This window comes from Podarcis cretensis, assembly GCF_951804945.1.
Source record: "Podarcis cretensis genome assembly, chromosome: 14".
Taxonomy (NCBI): Eukaryota; Metazoa; Chordata; class Lepidosauria; order Squamata; family Lacertidae; genus Podarcis; species Podarcis cretensis.
In genome coordinates this window covers 19056675-19077167 of record NC_137183.1, presented here as the reverse complement: position 1 = coordinate 19077167, position 20493 = coordinate 19056675, and the positions used below count along the sequence as shown (strand labels likewise).

At 45.6% G+C, this 20493-nt stretch overlaps 1 protein-coding gene across 5 annotated transcripts in view; it reads left to right on the top strand.

Moving 5' to 3' along the window:
- The window catches only part of WDR93 (WD repeat domain 93), a 35287-nt gene extending 15348 nt beyond the window's left edge, over positions 1-19939 (top strand). For 3 of the 5 annotated variants that reach the window (XM_079954258.1, XM_079954260.1, XM_079954259.1), the window contains exons 6-18: positions 602-774; positions 2391-2432; positions 3536-3623; positions 4725-4908; positions 6246-6316; positions 6554-6640; positions 7738-7869; positions 9503-9710; positions 10563-10623; positions 11411-11567; positions 16320-16470; positions 17927-18046; positions 19329-19939. In XM_079954258.1, coding sequence (XP_079810384.1) covers positions 602-774; positions 2391-2432; positions 3536-3623; positions 4725-4908; positions 6246-6316; positions 6554-6640; positions 7738-7869; positions 9503-9710; positions 10563-10623; positions 11411-11567; positions 16320-16470; positions 17927-18046; positions 19329-19347 — 1493 coding nt within the window. In that variant the 3' untranslated portion in view covers positions 19348-19939. The remainder of the gene's footprint in view (positions 1-601; positions 775-2390; positions 2433-3535; positions 3624-4724; positions 4909-6245; positions 6317-6553; positions 6641-7737; positions 7870-9502; positions 9711-10562; positions 10624-11410; positions 11568-16319; positions 16471-17926; positions 18047-19328) is intronic. The other 2 variants (XM_079954261.1, XM_079954262.1) reach the window with 2 other exon arrangements.
- The last annotated feature ends 554 nt before the right edge of the window (positions 19940-20493 follow it).

Here is a 20493-nt window from a genome sequence, read left to right as displayed (position 1 = left end):
CACCGAGAATATACGCCGCCGCTAATATAAAACTATTAGGAGAAGCATCCTCAAAGAGCTTTAGAAAACACCCCTTATCAAACCGTAGGGGTTTCTGATCCTCAGCATAGTTTTCTTTATACTGTTGGGTATATTTGTAGAATGTATTTACATGTATGAACTTTATCACAAAAAGAATAAATCAATCTGGATGGTAAAGCACCAGAATTTTGGCAAGTAACTGCATCAGCATATTGCATGACTTAGTTGCAGAGTTTTTGTGACACAATCCAGGCTATGGCACTGACATGGAAACTTTCTCAATAGGGTTTGCGGTTTCTAAATAGGATGCTTTCAGATATTGGGTAATGGATACTTTGAATGTGTGTGACTTTTTGTGTGTTTTGGTAAGATTCCTCCCCCCTTCCTCATATGCTTCGAAACTTTAAGAGCCACTTACATGCCTATATATATATATGTATCTCCCGACATACTATGTATAAGTGGCCAAGAGTAAGCATGAATTTGCCTTTTAGGGAGCAAAACTAGAAAGATTGCTTGACTAAGAGACCTTTCTTCTCCTTCTGCATTGCTTCATCTGTTTTCTTCTGTTTCATCACAGCAGGCAGCTCGGAGGCTTGGCTGGAGATCTACCGATTGCCTAAGGATTCTTGGCTAAAAGAAACAGAAAATGCCCAGAATGTCGCACTTACAACTCCAGCAAACACCAAGGACATGAAAGTTAACCAGGCAACCCTGCCAGAGAAGGCTGGGGTAGAGGTGGATAAAAAAAATGTAATTCCTATGGATCATATCTAGCCCCTCAAAAGTTTTTTGTGCCCTTCCCCTCCATGACCTTTCAATTGTCATTAGAATGAATGAATGAATGAACACATGAATAAATGAATGAATGTGGCCTTCCAAATGTTGTTGGACTCCAACTTCCATCAGCCAGCATGACCAATGTTCAGGGACGATGGGAGTTTTAATCCGACATAATTTGATAATAATTTTTATTAGTTTTCAGTTACAACAATCCAATAATAGCCTCATTATAACAATGCAAAATTATAATACAATTACTAATAGCAATTCAGATGCCAAATTATATAATTTAGGTGCCCCCCCACATTCTAGAATTGATGGTTTACTTTATTTCTGCATTTCAAAAATCTTATTCATTTCAATTACACTACAGTCAAAATAGCAATGTTAATGACTTCCATTCGTATCAACACATCAAATGATTTATAAACCTGCAGGTGAAGCATTCAAACTATATCCTTGTTCTTCCTGTGTGTGGCAATTATCCTCTCCTTGTAAAGTATTACCTTATATCTATCTTTTCCCAGTTGTTGCTGTTCTCCATCATGCCTTGGGCGGAGCTAATATCCCATTGTTGTTTCAGAAATTCCCCATTGCTCCGTCCCGTGCTTCATTGTTTTGCAACTTTAAAAGCAGCTGTAAAAATCACAATCCTGTTTTCGCCATTTTCCCTCTCAGCCTGGGAAGGAGAGGGATCTGCAAATAACTCAGTAATGAACATTACTGAGTCCAACATCATTTGAAGGGAAATGGGTGCCCTATTTCCATTGTAGTTCTTCAAGAGAGTTTTGTCTTTAGTTCTTTTCTGTCCCGATACCATTTATACACAGGTGTACGTTCCAAACTTTTTCAGAGGCAGAAAATTTGTATTCAGTGAAGCCAAATGACAATGTTTCAGAGTTCTCTTCTCACGAGCAAGTAGTCTTTCTATCGTGGATAGGCATGCCTGGAAATTATTTATTTGTATGAACCACTTGTAGCAGTTCGAAAGCACCTCCGGGTGCAAGTAGATAAATAGGGACCGCTTACCGGCGGGAAGGTAAACGGCGTTTCCGTGTGCGGCTCTGGCTCGCCAGAGCAGCGATGTCACGCTGGCCACGTGACCCGGAAGTGTCTCCGGACAGCGCTGGCCCCTGGCCTCTTAAGTGAGATGGGCGCACAACCCCAGAGTCTGTCAAGACTGGCCCGTACGGGCAGGGGTACCTTTACCTTTACCTTTATGAACCACTTGATCAAAAAATATTTCTCTTCAACTGGTGTGCAGATAAAATAACAGATAAACCAATGCTGAGATCCACAAACCCATGAATGTGCTGCCCCTTCATTTGTAACGTTAGCACAAGCAAACCTTTCAGAAATGGGCTTGCATGTTCCCCATTTCCTCCTCTTTCAAGGAGGAATTACCACCTGCTCCCTGTGTGTTTTCCTTTTCTTTCACTGGGAGCAGGACTGAGCATGTCTTAAAGGTTTGTTGAGCTGAGGCTGCTGCAGTGGTCCTAGGTGAAATTGGGGTATCCTGGATCACATTGTATGTTATAGGGACTCCAGTGTGTATATAATAATTGCTGCCTTTTCTGGTTCTGTAGAAGAAGGCTCCGGAAATCCAAGGATTGGTTGCTGAAGAGGTGGTAAGTAGTCTAACAGTGGTCTAAACCACTGAGCCTCTTGGGCTCACTGATCTGAAGGGTTGGCGGTTCAAATCCTCGTGACGGGATGAACTCCCGCTGCTCTGTCCCAGCTCCTGCCAACCTAGCAGTTCAAAAGCACGCCGGTGCAAGTAGATAAATAGGTAGCGCTGCGGCAGGAAAGCAAATGACATTTCTGTGCGCTCTGGTTTCCATCACAGTGTCCTGTTGTGCCAGAATGTTGCTGGCCACATGACCTGGAAAGCTGTCGGTGGACAAATGCCGGCTCCCTCGGCCTGAAAGCGAGATGAGCGCTGCAACCCCATAGTCGCCTTTGACTGGACTTAACCGTCCAGGGGTCCTTTACCTTTACCTTTTTTTACAGTTCCTAGCATTATTTGGAGGAAACCATGACTGCTAAGGTGATATAACTGTTCTTGAAGTGAAGGGTATTGGTTGATGTGATCAGGGTCCTTTAACACAGATGAGTTATGCCATAACTATTGAGAGATTCTGAACATGCCATCTTGTTTGAGAAACACAACACCGCCGGATCACAGAAATGCTAGTAAACAAAAAAAGTAGACCACGCAAGGTGGAAGTCGGCCAATTCCTGCTGCAGTTTATCTGTAAAGGAAGTCTCTTATGAAAGAATTAACCATTGATCTGCTCTGAGACAGGCAGAATTGCAACAAACTTGAAGATCATATTCCTAAATGCTACTACTTTACACCATTATTGCTTCTTGGTTGACAACTCGTGGGGGGGGGGGCAGCCGGCAGCCATTACAGGGCTGGTTTGGACTTTGCAGCCTTAATTTCTGGCCCCTATTTTTGCTTTAGATGAGTGCAACGCTTATACCATGCATTGTCCTGTGTCTTGGACCTGGAGCGGCGCTATGAGACACATGCACTATTTTTGGAGTCCAGCCACTTTTATTGTAGGATAGAGGAGGTTCCCCAGTCTTCGTATCAAGTGATTGGTTAACATTCCAAAGAGGATAGCCAGAAATTGATTGGCTTCGGAAAATCTCAGTGTATGGGGCGAGATGGGAAGTGGACTCTGGAAGTGGAATTGTTTAGAATTGCCTCTCTGCTTCATTACAGGATCCTCAAGTGCTTCTAAGCAGGCTTGAATCGAGGCTGATTCCCCCTGTTCTGTTGCTGAAGATCAGATCACCCAAACCATTTGCACGTATGAACTCTCCTTACCTTCTTCTGTTTACCTGTCTTTTCTGTTTCTGTGTTTTGTTGAAATAGTGCAACAGTAAAAATACAAAATGTAAAAATAGTGTGATAAATGCATGTATTGAGACCAACTAAAATGTACATAAATAAAACAACCCTCTGCTGCTGTGGTTCTCCAGCAATTGGTGTTCAGTGGCATGCAGTCTCTGATCCTGGGATTTGAATTTTGCCATTGTGACTAGTTCCCACTGATGCTCTCCATGTATTTGTCCAACCTCCTTTTAAAGCAATTTCTGTGGATGGTCATTCAAATTTCATTGTCTTATCTTTGCACACTGAAGAAATACTTCCTTTTGTCCATTCTGAATGTGCTACTACTGTTCAATTTCATGGGCTGATTGCAGGTTCTAGTATGGTGAGAGAGGGAGAAAAAGTTCTTTCTGTCCACCTTCTTTACACAAAGGATAAGTAAAGCATGTTTGGAGTGGTACAGTTTTATTTTTATTTTTTAAAGAAAGCCCCTGCCTCCAGGCACACAATCTAAAAAAATAAAATAGCAAGGGGAGTTGGAATGAAATGGGAACTTGGGGTGTGCGTGTTGTTTGGCAAGGCATGTTCATTGCACCTCCTTAGCCTGCAGGATGTGGGGACATAAATATTAAGACTTTTCATGCACTTCCTCCAACTTTCTCAAGAGCCTCTTCCACCATTAACAGGGAGTGTTTCCTTTGTCAGAAATGGAGAGCACTATCAGCATTGACCAGCAGAGGCCATCAGAGCCCAGAGCTGGTCTGTCTTTGCAATCCCTGCAGAACCCGGTCTTCTATACTGAACAACATTTAGTGCACCGAAAGAAAATAGAATGTTTTCAATTGATGCCTACTGTTTCTCCTTCCCTGATTAAAGGCCATTAGGAGGGGAGGATTCTCTCTCTAAAAAATGACCAGTGAGAATACAATGTGCAAATTTGCAACAGGTTTCCTGTCTAGGCTAGTAGGACATGACGTAGCCCTTTGTGACTGGCTCCTGCTGCGTATCAGGCAAGGATTCTTCAGGGCAAGGACTCCATGACCGATTCTAACACTGTCTTGTATACATTTAAACTCAGCAAGCACATTTAAGCATCCTTATGAAGCCTTAATGAAGAGCGATGATGGCAGTGTGATTGGCTTGGGATACAACCATATGCTCAAGGAAAGCCAATGGGAGCGGCAGGAGGCAATATTTAGCAGCACTTTCCAACAGTATCTGGAGACAGAAGATGAACTAGAGATCAAGGAGGAGAAACCCTGGTGAGTGGGGGGGTTGAATTACATCTAACATTTACTTCAATCTTCCATCCTTCTCATGCTCCTGGGAGCAGCAAGACCCCCAGAGTTTATTTCTGCTGCAGTAGTAAAGCTGGAAAGATTCACCTCCAGCCCACCCTGGGTTCAGGGGACAATATATTAATCAGTGGCTTGATTTCTTTCTATATACATAGGAATGTAAGGCTGTCGTCACGCTGCAGTTCACGTGGCTGCTGATAGGTGGCCACACCAGCTCCAGCGGGACGGCATGCAGGTGAGTGAGAAGTGCAGGCAGCCGGCAGCCCAGGTGAGCCATTTAACGGAGGGGCGGGGGGAGATGATTCACAGAACAGTATGGCAAACCAGTCTGTGAAGTGCCTTCCCCTTCTGTTAAATGCAGCTGCAGCGTAGTTTAATGTAAGGAGGGAGACGCTTCAGAAAACTTCTCTCTGAAGTGCCTCCCCCTTCTTTAAAATGTGTGAGGAGAAGTGGGTTGAGCTGTGAGGGGGATAGGTGAGGTGGTGGGTAAGGTGTAAAAGGAATGGGGTTTGGTCAGATGCAAAGGCATCTAGACTGGTGACTGGAAGTGGCTGTCGGAACCACGTAACACCAGTCTTGAAAGAGCTACATTGGCTCCCAGTACGTTTCTGAGCACAATTCAAAGAGTTGGTGCTGACCTTTAAAGCCCTAAATGGCCTTGGCCCAGTATACCTGAAGGAGCGTCTCCACCCCCATCGTTCAGCCTGAGGTCCAGCTCCAAGGGCCTTCTGGTGCTTTCCTCACTGCGAGAAGTGAGGTTACAGGGAACCAGGCAGAGGGCCTTCTAAATAGTGGTGCCTGCCTGTGGAACGCCCTCCCATCAGATGTCAAGGAAATAAACAACCGTCTGACTTTTAGAAGACATCTGAAGGCAGCCCTGTTTTAGAGAAGTTATTAATGCCTGATATTTTATTGTATTTTTAATATTTTGTTGGAAGCCACCCAGGGTAGCTGGGGAAACCCAGCCAGATGGGCAGGGTATAAATAAATTATTATTATTATTATTATTATTATTATTATTATTAGGCAGGAGGAGGTGGCCAGGTGTGGGGGTTGGCAGGTAGGTGGACGGACATGTGGAGTGAGCAGGGTTGGCAGCCCCTAGTATAATGTATACTTTAACAGGAAGTCACATTGCAATGTTTGTTGTTGCTTTTTGTGGTGGTTTAGCACAAACATTACTTATGTCATTGACTATCTCCCCCCCCCCCGAACCTTTATATATATCCTATATGTTTTAAAATGATTTATTATCTCTCTTTCTCTCTCTCCCTCCCCCCTGCCCCTGGCTGCCATTTCAGCAATGCTATGTTCCATTTTCACTTGCCTGGCCGCACTTTGGCTGTTGGGACCGAATTCAGAGCTGAGCCAGGTAATTGTACTGCGGAAGTTCCTTCTGCAGAATTAGAGAGGCAAGCCTGAACAAAACTAGGTGGGGAACCTGGAACTTTGTGTCTGGGATTTGAAATTTGCATGGCCCACCCACCTCTGTTTTTGGCTTTCTCATTTTGCTCCCAGAATTGGGGAGAGGGGAGCTGCTGGGGTTCTGAGGTGCCTATCTTCCCTGTTGGCCCTTTATTTATTTCCTTCTCTTTCTCTTGTTCTCCAGATATGCCCATTGCTATCAGCATTCACTGGAGCAGGAGCCACAACCTCTGCTACTACTTTCTCAGTCGCCCAGCAAAGGAGAAAATTGGTAATGCAGTGTGCAAGTAACAGCTGCAATTTTATGTGCATTGTCAAACCTCCTCATGATCCATCCCAGAAAGACTCTTCTCGTCATATCTGCAACGGAACTGTGGCATTTTTAAGCTAAGCTTCGGCCTCCTACTCCTGCCACTTGTGGGCTCCCATCCCCTTGCTGCTTTCTCCAATGTAATGTGGAGTGTTCCCATGATACAATATTGCTGTTCAGAGATGCCAGTTTTGGCATAAGCCTAATCTGTCTGGCAGTGTAGTTCTGACCCTTGGCATGATGTAAGAGGGTCCACAATAGCTGTTCGGCCCTGTGTACTTGAAGGAACCTCTCACCCGCCCCACCATCATTTGGCCTGGACACTGGTGGTTCCCTCATTGCGGGAAGGGAGGTTACAGGGAACCAGGCAGAGGGCCTTCTTGGTGGTGGCATACTGTTGTGTTTTGTATATTCTTTTGGAAGCCGCCCAGAGCGGCTGGGGCAACCTAGCCAGATGGGCAGGGTACCCCCTCAGTGTGAAAAAAGATGTAGGGCCAAATAGCAACTCATAGGAGGCTGGATTCTTTTATTTATAATAGTTTTATTGAAATTTTTAATTTTACATTTCCAAATAAACATTTTACAAACTTTAAAATATACAATGGCATCCCTTCTTCTCTTTCCATGGTTCATTTTACATATCATACATCCCTGCATATTTTACTATAACCATTCAAATGAGTTTTCCATTTTACATCCACCAAAATTTTTTTACTCTGTTGAATTTATCTTAATGCTGCCAGCGTTTTCAGTTGCATACAGTTATTTTCCATATATTCAGTAAATGTTTTCCAGTCTTCTTTAAATGTACCATACATTCTTCTTCCTCTCTTATTCTATATGTTCAATCTGCAAGTTCTGCATATTCTGTCAACTTAAGTTGCCAATCCTTGCTCACTTTCCAATATGAGGCTGTGTTCAGCATGCTGGTCACCTTGGTGCTCTGAGGCACAGGGGGGAAAAACAGTGCATAAATGAAGGGTAGCACTAAGCAAAAGGCACTGTCTCTTTCCTTCCTGCAGGCCCCATCATTCATAAGCTCTTTCATTCCTTTCCAGATTCTGATCCAAAACCGGACATGGTTTGGCCCTGTGCCTCTCCAATCACGTACTCAGCCGTCACACCTTGCTCCTCTTACCTGGCTTTTGCTTGCGAAGATGGAACCATTACGGTTTGGGAAAAATCTATTGGTGAGCCTTGCCAGCTTTCATGAGATTGCCATGGGGCTATTCCCTTGCCAACCATAAACGAAGGCACTTGGTGAATTTAAAAAAGGGGAGTTCTAGAAATGAGGCACCACAACCAAAAATGTCCTGGTGGGGGTGGCACCCTGAGCATGGTGTCCAAAGATCTTAATGATTGGGCCAATCCATGTGGGAAATGGGATCCTCCCTTAAAGAGGGCACATGTTGCAGTGAAACCTGGCAACCTAACCCTGTATTTTGGGTGTGTACCCTTGGATAGCCACAACACCCGACTGGTAGGTTCCTTAATGTAGGGTTCAGTCAGGCCAATGGGACGCAGGCTAAACGGATCAAGGGACTTATATGGGACCTATATATACCTATGCATGTGACCCAGAGCTTCCTCTTTCGGTGCGTTCATCGGAACACCCGCCCACCTCTCCTTATATTTAGGGCTTGTGTGCTTGACCATGCTATGCCGTCGTGTGTCGTCTGTCATTGAGACAGGAGCACAGCAGGAATTTCCCCACTTGGCTGATTGGCTGTTGCCATTTGGATTTCGCCTGCCGCATAGCAAATAGTCACAGCGTAAGGTTGCGGATAGGCTCTGGTTCAGGTGATAGGGATGGGAGAACGCTCTTGCCATCCCTATGTGAAGGGTATTCTGTTAAAGGAATTCAGGGACTCAATGGTTTGGTCAACCCCTGTGAGCGGGTTGTGCCCATGCTTCAGTCCAGGGGAGCATTTGGGTGGCGGAGATAGCCTGTTCCTGGCTTTCCACTTATCCAGGTGTTCACCCTTGGCTGATTTATGCTGGTGCCCTGGGTCAGCGCTACCTGCAATGGTGCAGGGAGCTAGTTGAACCAGAGCCTATGCAACCAGTCACTTGCTGCAGTCAATAAAGTTGTGGCCTAAATTCTGCCAAAAACCAAACCAAAATTTGAGTCTTGTCTGAAGTAATTTAAGGAGGAGGTTTAAAGGTCTAAACATGCAACAGCCATGAACCTCCAAGTACTCTGGACCCAGGTTGTTTAAGGATTTGTAGGTCAGGCTTCAGCAGTGTGAGGGGAAAAACAGGGCCATTCCATCAGCTCTGACAGGAGACCAGCTTTGTTTGATTTCTCTTCTCCCTGAACTGTTTCCATTCCAGCTAGCCACTATAATAACTCCTGTGTAACTTTAAGAATTGGCGCGTGGCTTTGTTAGTTTTCTTTTCCCTTTCGTATCATGTATTTTAGATTATTAGACTGTAGGTGAGCACGCTTCTTGTTTTTACCGATCTCATGTAACGATAAGCCAACCACTCTGGGAGCCTTTTTAGCTTAAGAGCAGGATAAAAAACACTTTAAATAAATAAAACCTTGCATTTTGAATTGTGCCTGGAAACAAGTGGGTAAACTAAGAAATATAAAGAAACACATCTTCTAATATGCTACAGCATGTGATAGATGTGGGCTGGCCAGCAAATTGCAAAATCCAAGCATTGGATAAGTGTGGCTCTCAGATGTGAAGAATGGATGCTGTCAGGTCACACCCACCCAGCTATCAGCCAGTCTAGTAGAAACCATCTGTCTTATCTTGGCCAGGAGGGTCCTGCTGTCATTCCTGTTCTCCCTCTGTGATGTTTATGCTTTCCTAGGGTTCCCGTTGTCTGTGACTGTGCTCCCTGATGGATACGTTATACGAAGCATCCAGTTCATGCCATGTTTACCCTCACTCTGCGAGAAAGCGCCTGGCTCCAGTGAAGTTCTTGCGAGCACCAAAGTGAAGCTTCTGGTGTTGTGCACAGATGGGTCTCTCCACATGATTACATCGGGGGCCAAAGAATTTGACACCAAGCTGCTGGGGTACGGATGAGGCAGGATCCTGGCTGTTTACAGACCCAGAACCTGGTTTGAAGGGTGGGAGAGGTTCTCCTATTGAGAGGACTCTTTAGCCCAGGCCCTCCAAAGACAAATAGGGCTGCATACCTTGTCTTCCACTCCTGTACTTCCCAGAAGAAGAGGGTACTTCATTTTCTAGTCCTCTTTTTATTGGAGTTGGTTGGGACTACTCTGGTTCCAAGAGAGTATTGGGAGTTGGAATTCATAGTTGTGGCTGGAAAATACCACCCAGAGGGACAAGGGAAGGCCACTTGGGATACAAGGGGGGTATTGTTAGGGAAACAGAGCATAAGTAGGTAAGAGCAGGTGCAGATAAACTAAGTGACCTCTAACAAGATAATCCTGAAGGCCAAGGAACTGGGTGAAATGTGGAAGTCCAGTTTCTCATTAATTAAAATGAATACCTCCACTCCTAGAGTTTTAAAGCATTTAGAGGAAGTTCCTGATATATTCTCAGGATTTCACCCAGCAATCCTGACTGACAACATAGTGTGTGTGTGGTTTTTTTTTTTTGGGGGGGGGGGTTGTTTGTTTTTTGAGAAATGAAACCAAAGTGGAAATCTGAGACTTGTGTTGTTTAAAAATGATAATAAAATAAAATAAAAGAACACATCAGGCTATGTCTGCTGGAGGCAATGACTTTTGAACATTGTAGAACACTCTGTTGGCCTCATTTGCAATATGAAGCAAAACCAAACCATTTCCCCAGAATAGTTATGTGAATCCACCTCTCTGCTCTCACTGATGTGCTTTCCCCGCAAGATGCCCAAAGAAGAAATGCACAAAGAGTAACACAAACTTGGGTTTCTTTCTTAGGCCTGAGACTCCCAATCAGACCATCACTGCTATAGCAACCATTTCTTCCTTACCTGATACAGTGAGTGTTTTCTGATTACCTCCCATAATGTCTTCTGCATCTTCTGAATACCAGAATTGTGAAAGCAGTATTGTGGGTGGCCGGTGCGGGGTGGCGGGGGGGGGGGGGAGAGGAGAGAGGAGATACTGTTTTAGTTAGATTAACACACCAAGATTAAGGTATCTGGGCGTGAAATTTTCAGTTAAGACTTACAATTTCTTGTGGGTAGAGTATGGATGCTGTATAGACAGCTAGCCCATAGAAGTGTGTGGGCAGCCATAACACATCTAAACTGGGGCCTAGAGTAGTTGTCAGACTTAAAAAACCCCCACTATCCACATAAACTATGCTTGTATACTTAAAAGCACACAAAACCAAAAGGTCAGTAGCCCTAACAGGGGCTGTCCAGTCCAACAACAGTAGTGATCATCTGTCTACAGTTTATATTGAGTTGAACTGGTTTTCTCTCCATGTGGAGAACTGAGGCTAAGAAACTGAGTTTTCTCAGCATCAGTTAATACATTTTTGGCTGAAGTGGGATTTGTACTTCTGCCTAGCCCTACATCTTTCATCCTCTGGATTTTGAGGGAAGGATGAAGCCAGACTGGTAGGCTTTGGCCCTGTTACGTTGCACTGTTAAAATCCTGAAAAAAATATTCTGCTCAGCTGTGCCTGCGCATGTGAATCATAACCTACCTGGGAAAAAGCCAAGACCCACTGCTGATCCCATCCTACAAAGTAGCTATGGAAACACTATCAGCTCATTAGGTGGGTTTCTGTCATATGTGATGAACTTTCATTATTCCAGGTGCTGCTTTTTTTCTGGGATGGCACGGTCATTCTGATGGACACCACCACAGAAGATTATATTTCCCAGTTCATCATGCCTCCCTCCTACAAGGTGGCAACTTCCTGGCAGCCCGTTTTTTCTGTGGATACTCAGGGCCAATACTTGCTCCTCCAAGGTAGGATCTCCTAGATACAAAAGGGAGCAGGCACTCAAAACTCAGAAATAGCACTTGAAGGCATTCAAGCCCTTCCCCTGAAGTGGGAAGACCCCATAACATGCCTCAGGTGGTTAGCAAATGTCTTTCTATTGTGGTCTCTGCAGCATCACAGAGAACTCTTTAAGATGCCTGCTTGTTGTGCCCTAGCTTGGCTCAATCCAGGAGATGATGGATTAAAGCATGGGACTTACTGGCATTGCAGGGCCGCATCTGATAGGGCAAAGTTAAAAGAGACTATGCAGGATTACAACAGGCAAGGCAAAGCATGGCCTTTCAGGACCCTGGACAGGTAGCTGCGGCAGATGCCAGCTGAAACTTGCCCAAGGAGAGCTGTTACAGTGGTACCTCGGGTTACATACGCTTCGTGTTACATACGCTTCAGGTTACAGACTCCGCTAACCCAGAAATAGTACCTCAGGTTAAGAACTTTGCTTCAGGATGAGAACAGAAATTGTGCTCCGGCGGTGCGGTGGCAGCAGGAGGCCCCATTAGCTAAAGTGGTGCTTCAGGTTAAGAACAGTTTCAGGTTAAGAACAGACCTCTGGAACGAATTAAGTACTTAACCTGCAGTACCACTGTATTTCAGTAGCATGCTGAGGCCCTGTGGTGGAGGCTGACTAGTCTGGACCTGCAGATAACTTACTACCTCTGAGGTGCTTGTCAGTGTTTCTCAAAAGGGCTGTTGTCCGATTCAGCAGCCACCAACCCCTATTATGCGACTGAGTCCGAGGAGTTAAGTAAAGAGCCACACAATCTGGACTCTATGAGGGCAGAAGGGAAGTTGCTTCTTGGACGATGCCTCCTCCCACTGAGTCTTCCTCTGACCTGGGAAGATGGGGGAATTGAGGCTGGAGAACATAATACTGTTCGGCAGCCCTGTTTAGGGAACTTTTTAGTATTTGAAGTTTTATTCTGTTTTTAGTGTTCTGTTGGGAGCTGCCCAGAGTGGCTGGGGAAACCCAGCCAGATGGGCAGGGTATAAATATAATAATAATAATAATAATAATAATAATAATAATAATAATAATAATTTATTTATTAATTATCATCATGCCCTCTCTCCTTTTCCCTTCCCCCACTTCTACCATTCTATTTTTCTTACGTCCTGTTTAAAAGAAAAGGATTGCTTATGTTTTCTTCAGGCATCTCTGGTACAGTGGTACCTCAGGTTATATACGCTTCAGGTTACAGACTCCGCTAACCCAGAAATAGTATCTTGGGTTAAGAACTTTGCTTCAGGATGAGAACAGAAATCATGCTCCGGCGGCAGCAGGAGGCCTCATTAGCTAAAGTGGTGCTTCAGGTTAAGAACAGTTTCAGGTTAAGAACGGACCTCCAGAACCAATTAAGTACTTAACCCGAGGTACCACTTTATATATCACAACACACATATGGGAAGAAGGCCAAGATCTGATAGACAGATGGGGTGGCCATGTGCCCTACTTTTCAGAGGTCAGACCTCAACTTGAAGGAGTCCTCTATTTGGAAGGCTGCCCAATTAAAGTTTGCTTAATGGTAAAAACAGCAGAAGTGAGGGCAGGAGCTTTGAAGCTGCTCAATAGTGGTTAACACTTGAACAGGAAACAGAGCAAGGACACAGGTCACTTGCCCAGAGTCTTCCCTGATATGATGCAATATATTTCTATTTAAATCACAATCTTTGCTTCTAAATTTGCATCTTTCTCTCTCTCTCTCTCTCTCTCTCTCTCTCTCTCTCAATTAGCATTTGAAAATCTTTGCTTTCTTTAGTCCTCTTTTGCTGAAGCATTTCCTCTCTTTTGGCGATTTGGAGTTTTTGAATATTTTTTTAATTGATTGGTGGTTCACAAAGATCAGTTTAAGAACATTAAAGCAAGCCTTCTAGATCAGGCCAATGTGCCCATTGAGTTCAGGATCCAGTTCTTACAGTGGCCAACCAGATGCTTCTACTAAAACTTCTGTAATTACAGAACCCCCCTTCCAAAATTTGCAACGTTTCTTGCTTTGTATCTGCACTGTAGACTGTTGTGGTATGTGAAATTTCCTGTGCGGCCCCATTGCCTTGCCGCCAGGTCACGTAGGAGAAATTAGATTACCAAGTCAATGGTTTCAGCTGAAATGTGGCCAATTTGGTTCAACAGTGAGCATGCACAAAGCCCATATGCCTTTGACCATATAGTTCAAGGCTGGAACTTGCATTAGCCCCAACTAGCCAGGACTGCTGAGAATTGTAGGGCAATGGCATCTCAAAGGCCACAGGTTCCCCATCTCTCGATGGAAGACTCATGCCATGCATGTGCAAGATTGTAGTTCATAATATTTCCAGTCAAATTGCAAGTAACCCTCCCACCCTGTTTCTGAGGCAATGAAGCTTGCATGCAGCAATTTACAAGCTGAGTGACTTCCTTTCTGGTCTAATTCCTGGCTAATTAACAGTTCCCACTGTTGTAACCTCATGAACAAATGAAGGTGGCATATAGCGTTAAACCCCTGACCCATCTAGTCCAGCAGTGTCTTCTCTGACTTGCAATGACTCTCCTGAGTCTTAAGCAAAGGCCTTTCTTATTACTGGCTACCTGATCCTTTCAATCGGAGATGCTAGGGATTGTATCTGGGGCCTTCTGTATGCAAAATGTGCTCACTTTGAGACTGCTGGGCTTTTTTGGTTCACAGGAAGTGAAAGTGAGCGTCACATTTGTAAGTGACACGAAAAAGCCTGCCCGCCCCCACATGGTTCTTTCCAGTTCTTATCAGGTTCCTTTTAGTTGAGGGAATCTCCAAGGGAGAAATGTATCAATTAGCAGGCAGCGGACTTTCAGATATCCTATTGCAGTGATCCAGCACACCCGCTGTTTAATGTGGAATCTCCCTGTGTCTTCTCTCCTCTCTAGAAGTTTCCTATTTATTGAACTTTGTTGCTTGCACCTGGAGGCAAGAACCAAGAACCACTCTGCCAAGCTGATAAGCTTATCGTATCAATGAATGAATGAGTTACCGTATTTTTCGCCCTATAGGACGCACCGGCCCATAGGACGCACCTAGTTTTCAAGGGGGGAAATCAAGTAAAAAAATATGACCCCCCCCCGCAGCTCTGGACCTTCTCCCTGCTTTTGTGGGAGATGGCGGAATTCCCCCACCTCCTGCAAAAGCCCACAGGAGCCCAGCATGACTCCTGCGGGCTTTTCGACCAGGAGGGAGAAGGGACTGAAACGGTCAGTCAGTCCCTTCTCCCTCCTCGAGGAAAAGCCCCCAAGAGCGGCACGCTCTTTAAAGGGTGCACGGCTCCTGCGGGCTTTTCTAGGAGGTGGGGGAATTCCCCCCCCCCTTGTAGAAAAGCCAGCAGAAGTCGCGGAGCCCCTTTAAAGAGCACACGGCTTTTGCCTGCTTTTGCGGGAGGTGGGGGAATTCCCCCATCTCCCGCAAAAGCCCACAGGAGGGTTGGAGAGTAGCAGGAAGGCGTTGCGCGCCTTCCTGCTGCCCCCCATCCTCTGGGGCTGGCAATGGGGGAAGCGCTGCTTTCCCCACCGCCAGCATCAAAGGCAGGTTGGAGAGTAGCGGGAAGGCATCACGCGCCTTCCTGCTGCCCCCCATCCTCTGGGGCTGGCAATGGGGGAAGCGCTGCTTTCCCCACCGCCAGCCTCAAAGCCGGGTTGGAGAGTAGCGGGAAGGCATCGCGCGCCTTCTTGCTGCCCCCCATCCTCTGGGGCTGGCAATGGGGGAAGCGCTGCTTTCCCCACCGCCAGCCTCAAAGCCGGGTTGGAGAGTAGCGGGAAGGCATCGCGCGCCTTCCTGCTGCCCCCCATCCTCTGGGGCTGGCAATGGGGGAAGCGCTGCTTTCCCCACCGCCAGCATCAAAGGCAGGTTGGAGAGTAGCGGGAAGGCATCGCGCTCCTTCCTGCTGCCCCCCATCTTCTGGGGCTGGCGATGGCGGAAGCACTGCTTTCCCCACCGCCAGCCTCGAAGCCAGGTTGGAGAGTAGCGGGAAGGCGTCGCACGCCTTCTTGCTGCCCCCCATCCTCTGGGGCTGGCGATGGGGGAAGCGCTGCTTTCCCTACCGCCAGCCTCAAAGAGCAGACTCTCCTGGCTTCAGCGGAAGCAACGCGAAGCCTCTGGAGCGCAGGCTTCGGAGGCTTCACGTTGCTATCGCTGAAGCCAAGGAGCCTGCATTCGCCCCATAAGACGCACACACATTTCCCCTTCATTTTTGGAGGGGGAAAAGTGCGTCTTATAGGGCGAAAAATATGGTAGTCTGTTTGTCACTGTCAACCACAAAGACTCAAATTACTTTCAACAGTAGAATACAGTCATACCTTGGAAGTCAAATGGAATCTGTACCGGAAGTCCATTCGGCTTCCAAAACGTTTGGAAGCCCAAGCACGGCTTCTGATTGGTAGCAGGAAGCTCCTGCAGCCAATTGGAAGCCATGGACGCCCCGTCGGATGTTCGGCTTCCAAAAATAGTTTGCAAACTGGAACAGTCATTTTCTGGTTTGCAACGTTCGGGAGCCAAAACATTCGGGAGCTGAGCTGTTCAACTTCCAAGGCACGACTGTATGTGATTTAAAAACAATAACACATTAGTGGCATGCGACTCCTAACAAATTTCTCCCACGGGAGTACAGCCCCCAAAAGAGAAAAATAGTGCCCATCCCAACTTTGTGTGTGTGTGTGTGTGTGTGTGTGTGTGTGTGTGTATTTCTCTCTTAGCAAGCTGTTCTCTTTCTGCCCACAGGGGTCAAGCAGCAAACTGAAACTATTTTCATCTTTGACTTCACGACTTACCCATTCATGGAAGCTTTTGCCCTGAAAGCCGAAGAGCAACCCGAAGCCTTAGCCGTAGTCCTACCCTGGGACAAGCGCTGTAACATCTTCCTAAAAGATAGGTAAGTTTCTTGAATCGGAAAAAGACCTGGAGCTGGCGAGCCATTTTTGCTCATGTGATTGCGACAGGGGACCAGAGCAGGAATGTTCTCTGGAGAGATCAGCACCCTACCTAACAGCGTTAGACTCTCAAACAAACTCGGTGCATCCCGACTCTCCTCTGGCATAGCACCAAGGACATAAGGAAAACATATATTCTGTTCAAGCTGAGTTCAAGGTGCTGATACAGACATGCACATCTACACACAGCTTGGGGCCCAGGATACCTGGAATATAATCTCACCCATCACATACCCAACCAGTTGCTTCACCAGTCTGCAGGAGGGCAGATACATATAATCTGGATGTCCGTTCTGGGATTTAGGCATATAGTGTGGCAACAACACTTGCCCTCCCTCCCATTCCATGTCCAACATGTGCTGTCTCTATTGACTTTTGTGTACCTCTTGGAGATCTTCCGTTCCCAACAAGCCTTTTATGTGGATACTTTTATCCCAGCTTTTCTTTGCACTGGACTTGAAATTGTTTTCATAAACGATTTTATTGCTGATGTAAAAACTGATGTTAATTGCTTCAGGATGTTTCAGGGGAAGCAATTCATAAATGAAATAAACAATCCACAGAATAGTGGCCACTGTTAATGGAGCAATGGGATGTACCCCAGGTCCCAAGATTTCCAGATTTAATAGCAGCCATATGCCTATAGATTAGTACTTGCCTTGACAGTTCAATGCTTTTGGGCGGAGGTGCTGCTGTATACTTTGGGTGCAGTAGAGAAGACTTGTGATCTCCTTGGATAAACTATGTATCAAGCCCCAATTTCAGGGAAGTTTGTATACTGCATTTATTGTGATGTGTTCCACAGGGTGCAATTTGTTTGTAATGTCATCAGATGGCAGTACAACATGATCCACACAGATGAGCACCATGAAACCTTATACTGAGTATTCCCTATTCTGAGGGCTAAATTGGCCTAAACTGCTGTCCTGGTCTCATTTGAGAGGAAAGATATAATTAGAATTCATAATAATAATAGTAATAGTAATTTTATTTACTCATGCTTTTATACTATTTATCCAGTTGTGTCCTCTAGGTGGTTGACAGCATGTTAAAACCAATGCAACAATAATATGAAACAACCAAAACCAGTTAAAAGGGTACGAGGAGGTGATGAGGATTAATTGCATTATTTATAAAAGTTTTTATATGTCTCGTTTTTACATTTGTCCTGCTCACTTACCTTTATGTGGCTGTTATAAAAATGAACAAATGTGAATCACTTTGAGAACTTGAAAGTGAGAACTACAAAGGATAAGCCTTACTTACAGTGTTGGGGAGCACCATTTTGACTTAACTCCTTATCGCTTAACCATCTGGCACTGAGTGAATGAGGCATGGCAAAGTGGGCTCAGGCAGGAGCCCAGGGAGATGGAATCTCTGTCTTTGTCTCGTTGCCAGCTTGCAGCGGCTGTCCACAATTAGCCAACAGATGCCCGAGTGCTGGAGCCTGCTGAAGAACTGTGCAAAATCCTTAGCAAAGGGAGAGTCACAAGAAGTGATAGAGGAAGAGGAGACTAGGTGAGTTGGTCACTCTCAGAGGCTGATTTTGTGTTGCTGTATCTTTCATCAACCCATGCCTGTCATCTTAATGACAGCTGCTTATCCATCCTTTGCCAGTCCAGGCGATTTCCTAAAGCAGGTTATTTTGCTGTCATGAGGAGCTTTTTACCCTTTTGCCTCCTGCTAGCAAGGATGTTATTGACCAGTTAAGTGTTAGAAAAATGTCTGTGTCTCATGGTCCTCTGCCTGGTTCCCTATAACTTCACTTCTTGCAGCGACGGAACCGCCAGAAGGCCCTTGGTGCTAGATCTCAGTGTCCAGGCTGAACGGTGGGGGTGGAGATGCTCCTTCAGGGATACTGGGCCAAGGCCGTTTAGGGCAAGCACTTCAGTGATACAAAAGGAAGTTAGAGGGACACATTTTTTAAATATTTAAGAACCATCGAAAGCATTTTGAAACAATAAGCACAGTGAAACATTAAAACTTAAAAACAGAGATAAGGTAAAGGTAAAGGGACCCCTGACCGTTAGGTCCAGTCGTGGACGACTCTGGGCATGCGACGCTCATCTTGCTTTAGTGGCCGAGGGAGCCGGCGTGCAGCTTCCGGGTCATGTAGCCAGCATGACTAAGCTGCTTCTGGCAAACCAGAGCAGCGCACGGAAACACCATTTACCTTCCCGCCAGAGCAGTACCTATTTATCTACTTGCACTTTGATGTGCTTTCAAACTGCTTGGTTGGCAGGAGCAGAGACCAAGCAACGGGAGCTCACCCCATCACTGGGATTCGAACCGCCTACCTTCTGATCGGCAAGCCCTAGGCTCTGTGGTTTAGACCACAGCACCACCTGCGTCCCAAAAACAGAGGTGTAGGACTTCAAATGAAAAAATCAAAACCTTTGAGCTGAGTCCTGTAGGATAATTGGCAGCTCTTGGGTTATCATGAAGGGTTGTGCTAAACTAGGGTTGCCATATTTCATTAACTGAAAATCCAGACACAAAAGTTGTGTCCCGATATATGGGAAATTCCAGACATATGGCAGCCCTAGCTAAACCCATTTCCTGTCCCTTGTGAGCAAAGTGCCTAAAAGTGCAGCCAACTTCTAGCTGCAAAACCCTACTCTGGGTTCTTCCTTGCTTCCAGCTCCAATGCACTGCACTTGCTCCAGCCCAGAGACCTCTGGAAAGCTTAAATGGTATAGCGACTGTGGGTGTGCCTGCATACATTTCCCTCCCAGCCTTGCATATGGCAGCTGTTAAATCAGCAGTTAATTCTGCTTTTGTGCTCTAACTTCTTTCCCAGGGATGCTGAAGAGCCATGACACATCGGCCAGCACACTAGTCAGAGGACTCAGTGATGAGCCAATGAATTACATTCTGCGCTTTGAGGAATTCCGGCTGTGAGCGTAACTTGGCTATTTTGTCCCATAACCTTTTTCTGGATCCTTTCAAAGAGCACCCGATCCACCATCACAAGCCTTCAGGCTCTGAACCCAATAGGTAATGAGTTCCAAAATGGGAATAGACTGTCAAGCTTAAAGGGCAAACCTTGTTAAAATGTAATTAATGTCAGAGAAGGGCAAGGGGGAAGTGGAGCAAAATACAGGAGACATAGGCAAAGATACTGGGAAACTGGAATATGTGGTGCTACAGAATATTGAAGAAATCTCTGCAAGTGTGCTAAGTCTACTGTCTCTTCCATCACCGCCTCCTCATCTGCTCAGAACCTGAACCTATAGATAGGGCCTAGGTTTGATTGCTTTTTAATTCTTGCATGGCACCTACCAGTATTTGACATCTTAAAAATGAACAGTACTGCTACTACAATACAGCAAATAAATATCAGAAGACACTATGTTCACTTTGTTAATATGGGAACCTTACATGCAAATAAATTGCAGAGGAGCAAGAAAATGAGGTCTGTGCTGCTTCTATTTGCAGGTACTTTTAGTGGTGGAGATACAGTCACAATTGTTTCCCACTGGCAGTTACAGTGGTACCTCTGGTTACGTACTTAATTTGTTCCGGAGGTCCGTTCTTAACCTGAAACTGTTCTTAACCTGAAGCACCACTTTAGCTAATGGGGCCGCCGCACGATTTCTGTTCTCATCCTGAAGCAAAGTTCTTAACCCACGGTATTATTTCTGGGTTAGCAGAGTCTGTAACCTGAAGTGTATGTAACCTGAAGCGTATGTAACCCGAGGTACCACTGTAGTTGTATTTCCAAATCACAGTGGAGCGCTCTTCATTGGCCCAGGGTCCCACAGGCTGCAAGGTGGCTCAGACATAATGGCAAACCACGATTTGTGTGGACAAATGAAGAGGAGCCTTGGAATGATGCACTCACTATTTTCTTTGCATACCTGTCTCTCATCCTGGTTTGAGGCATATTAGAGTTTGGCATTTAGTCTGAGCCTCAGAACAAGGATTTGCACTTAATAGGAGGAAATGGCACATTATAGTTTGTT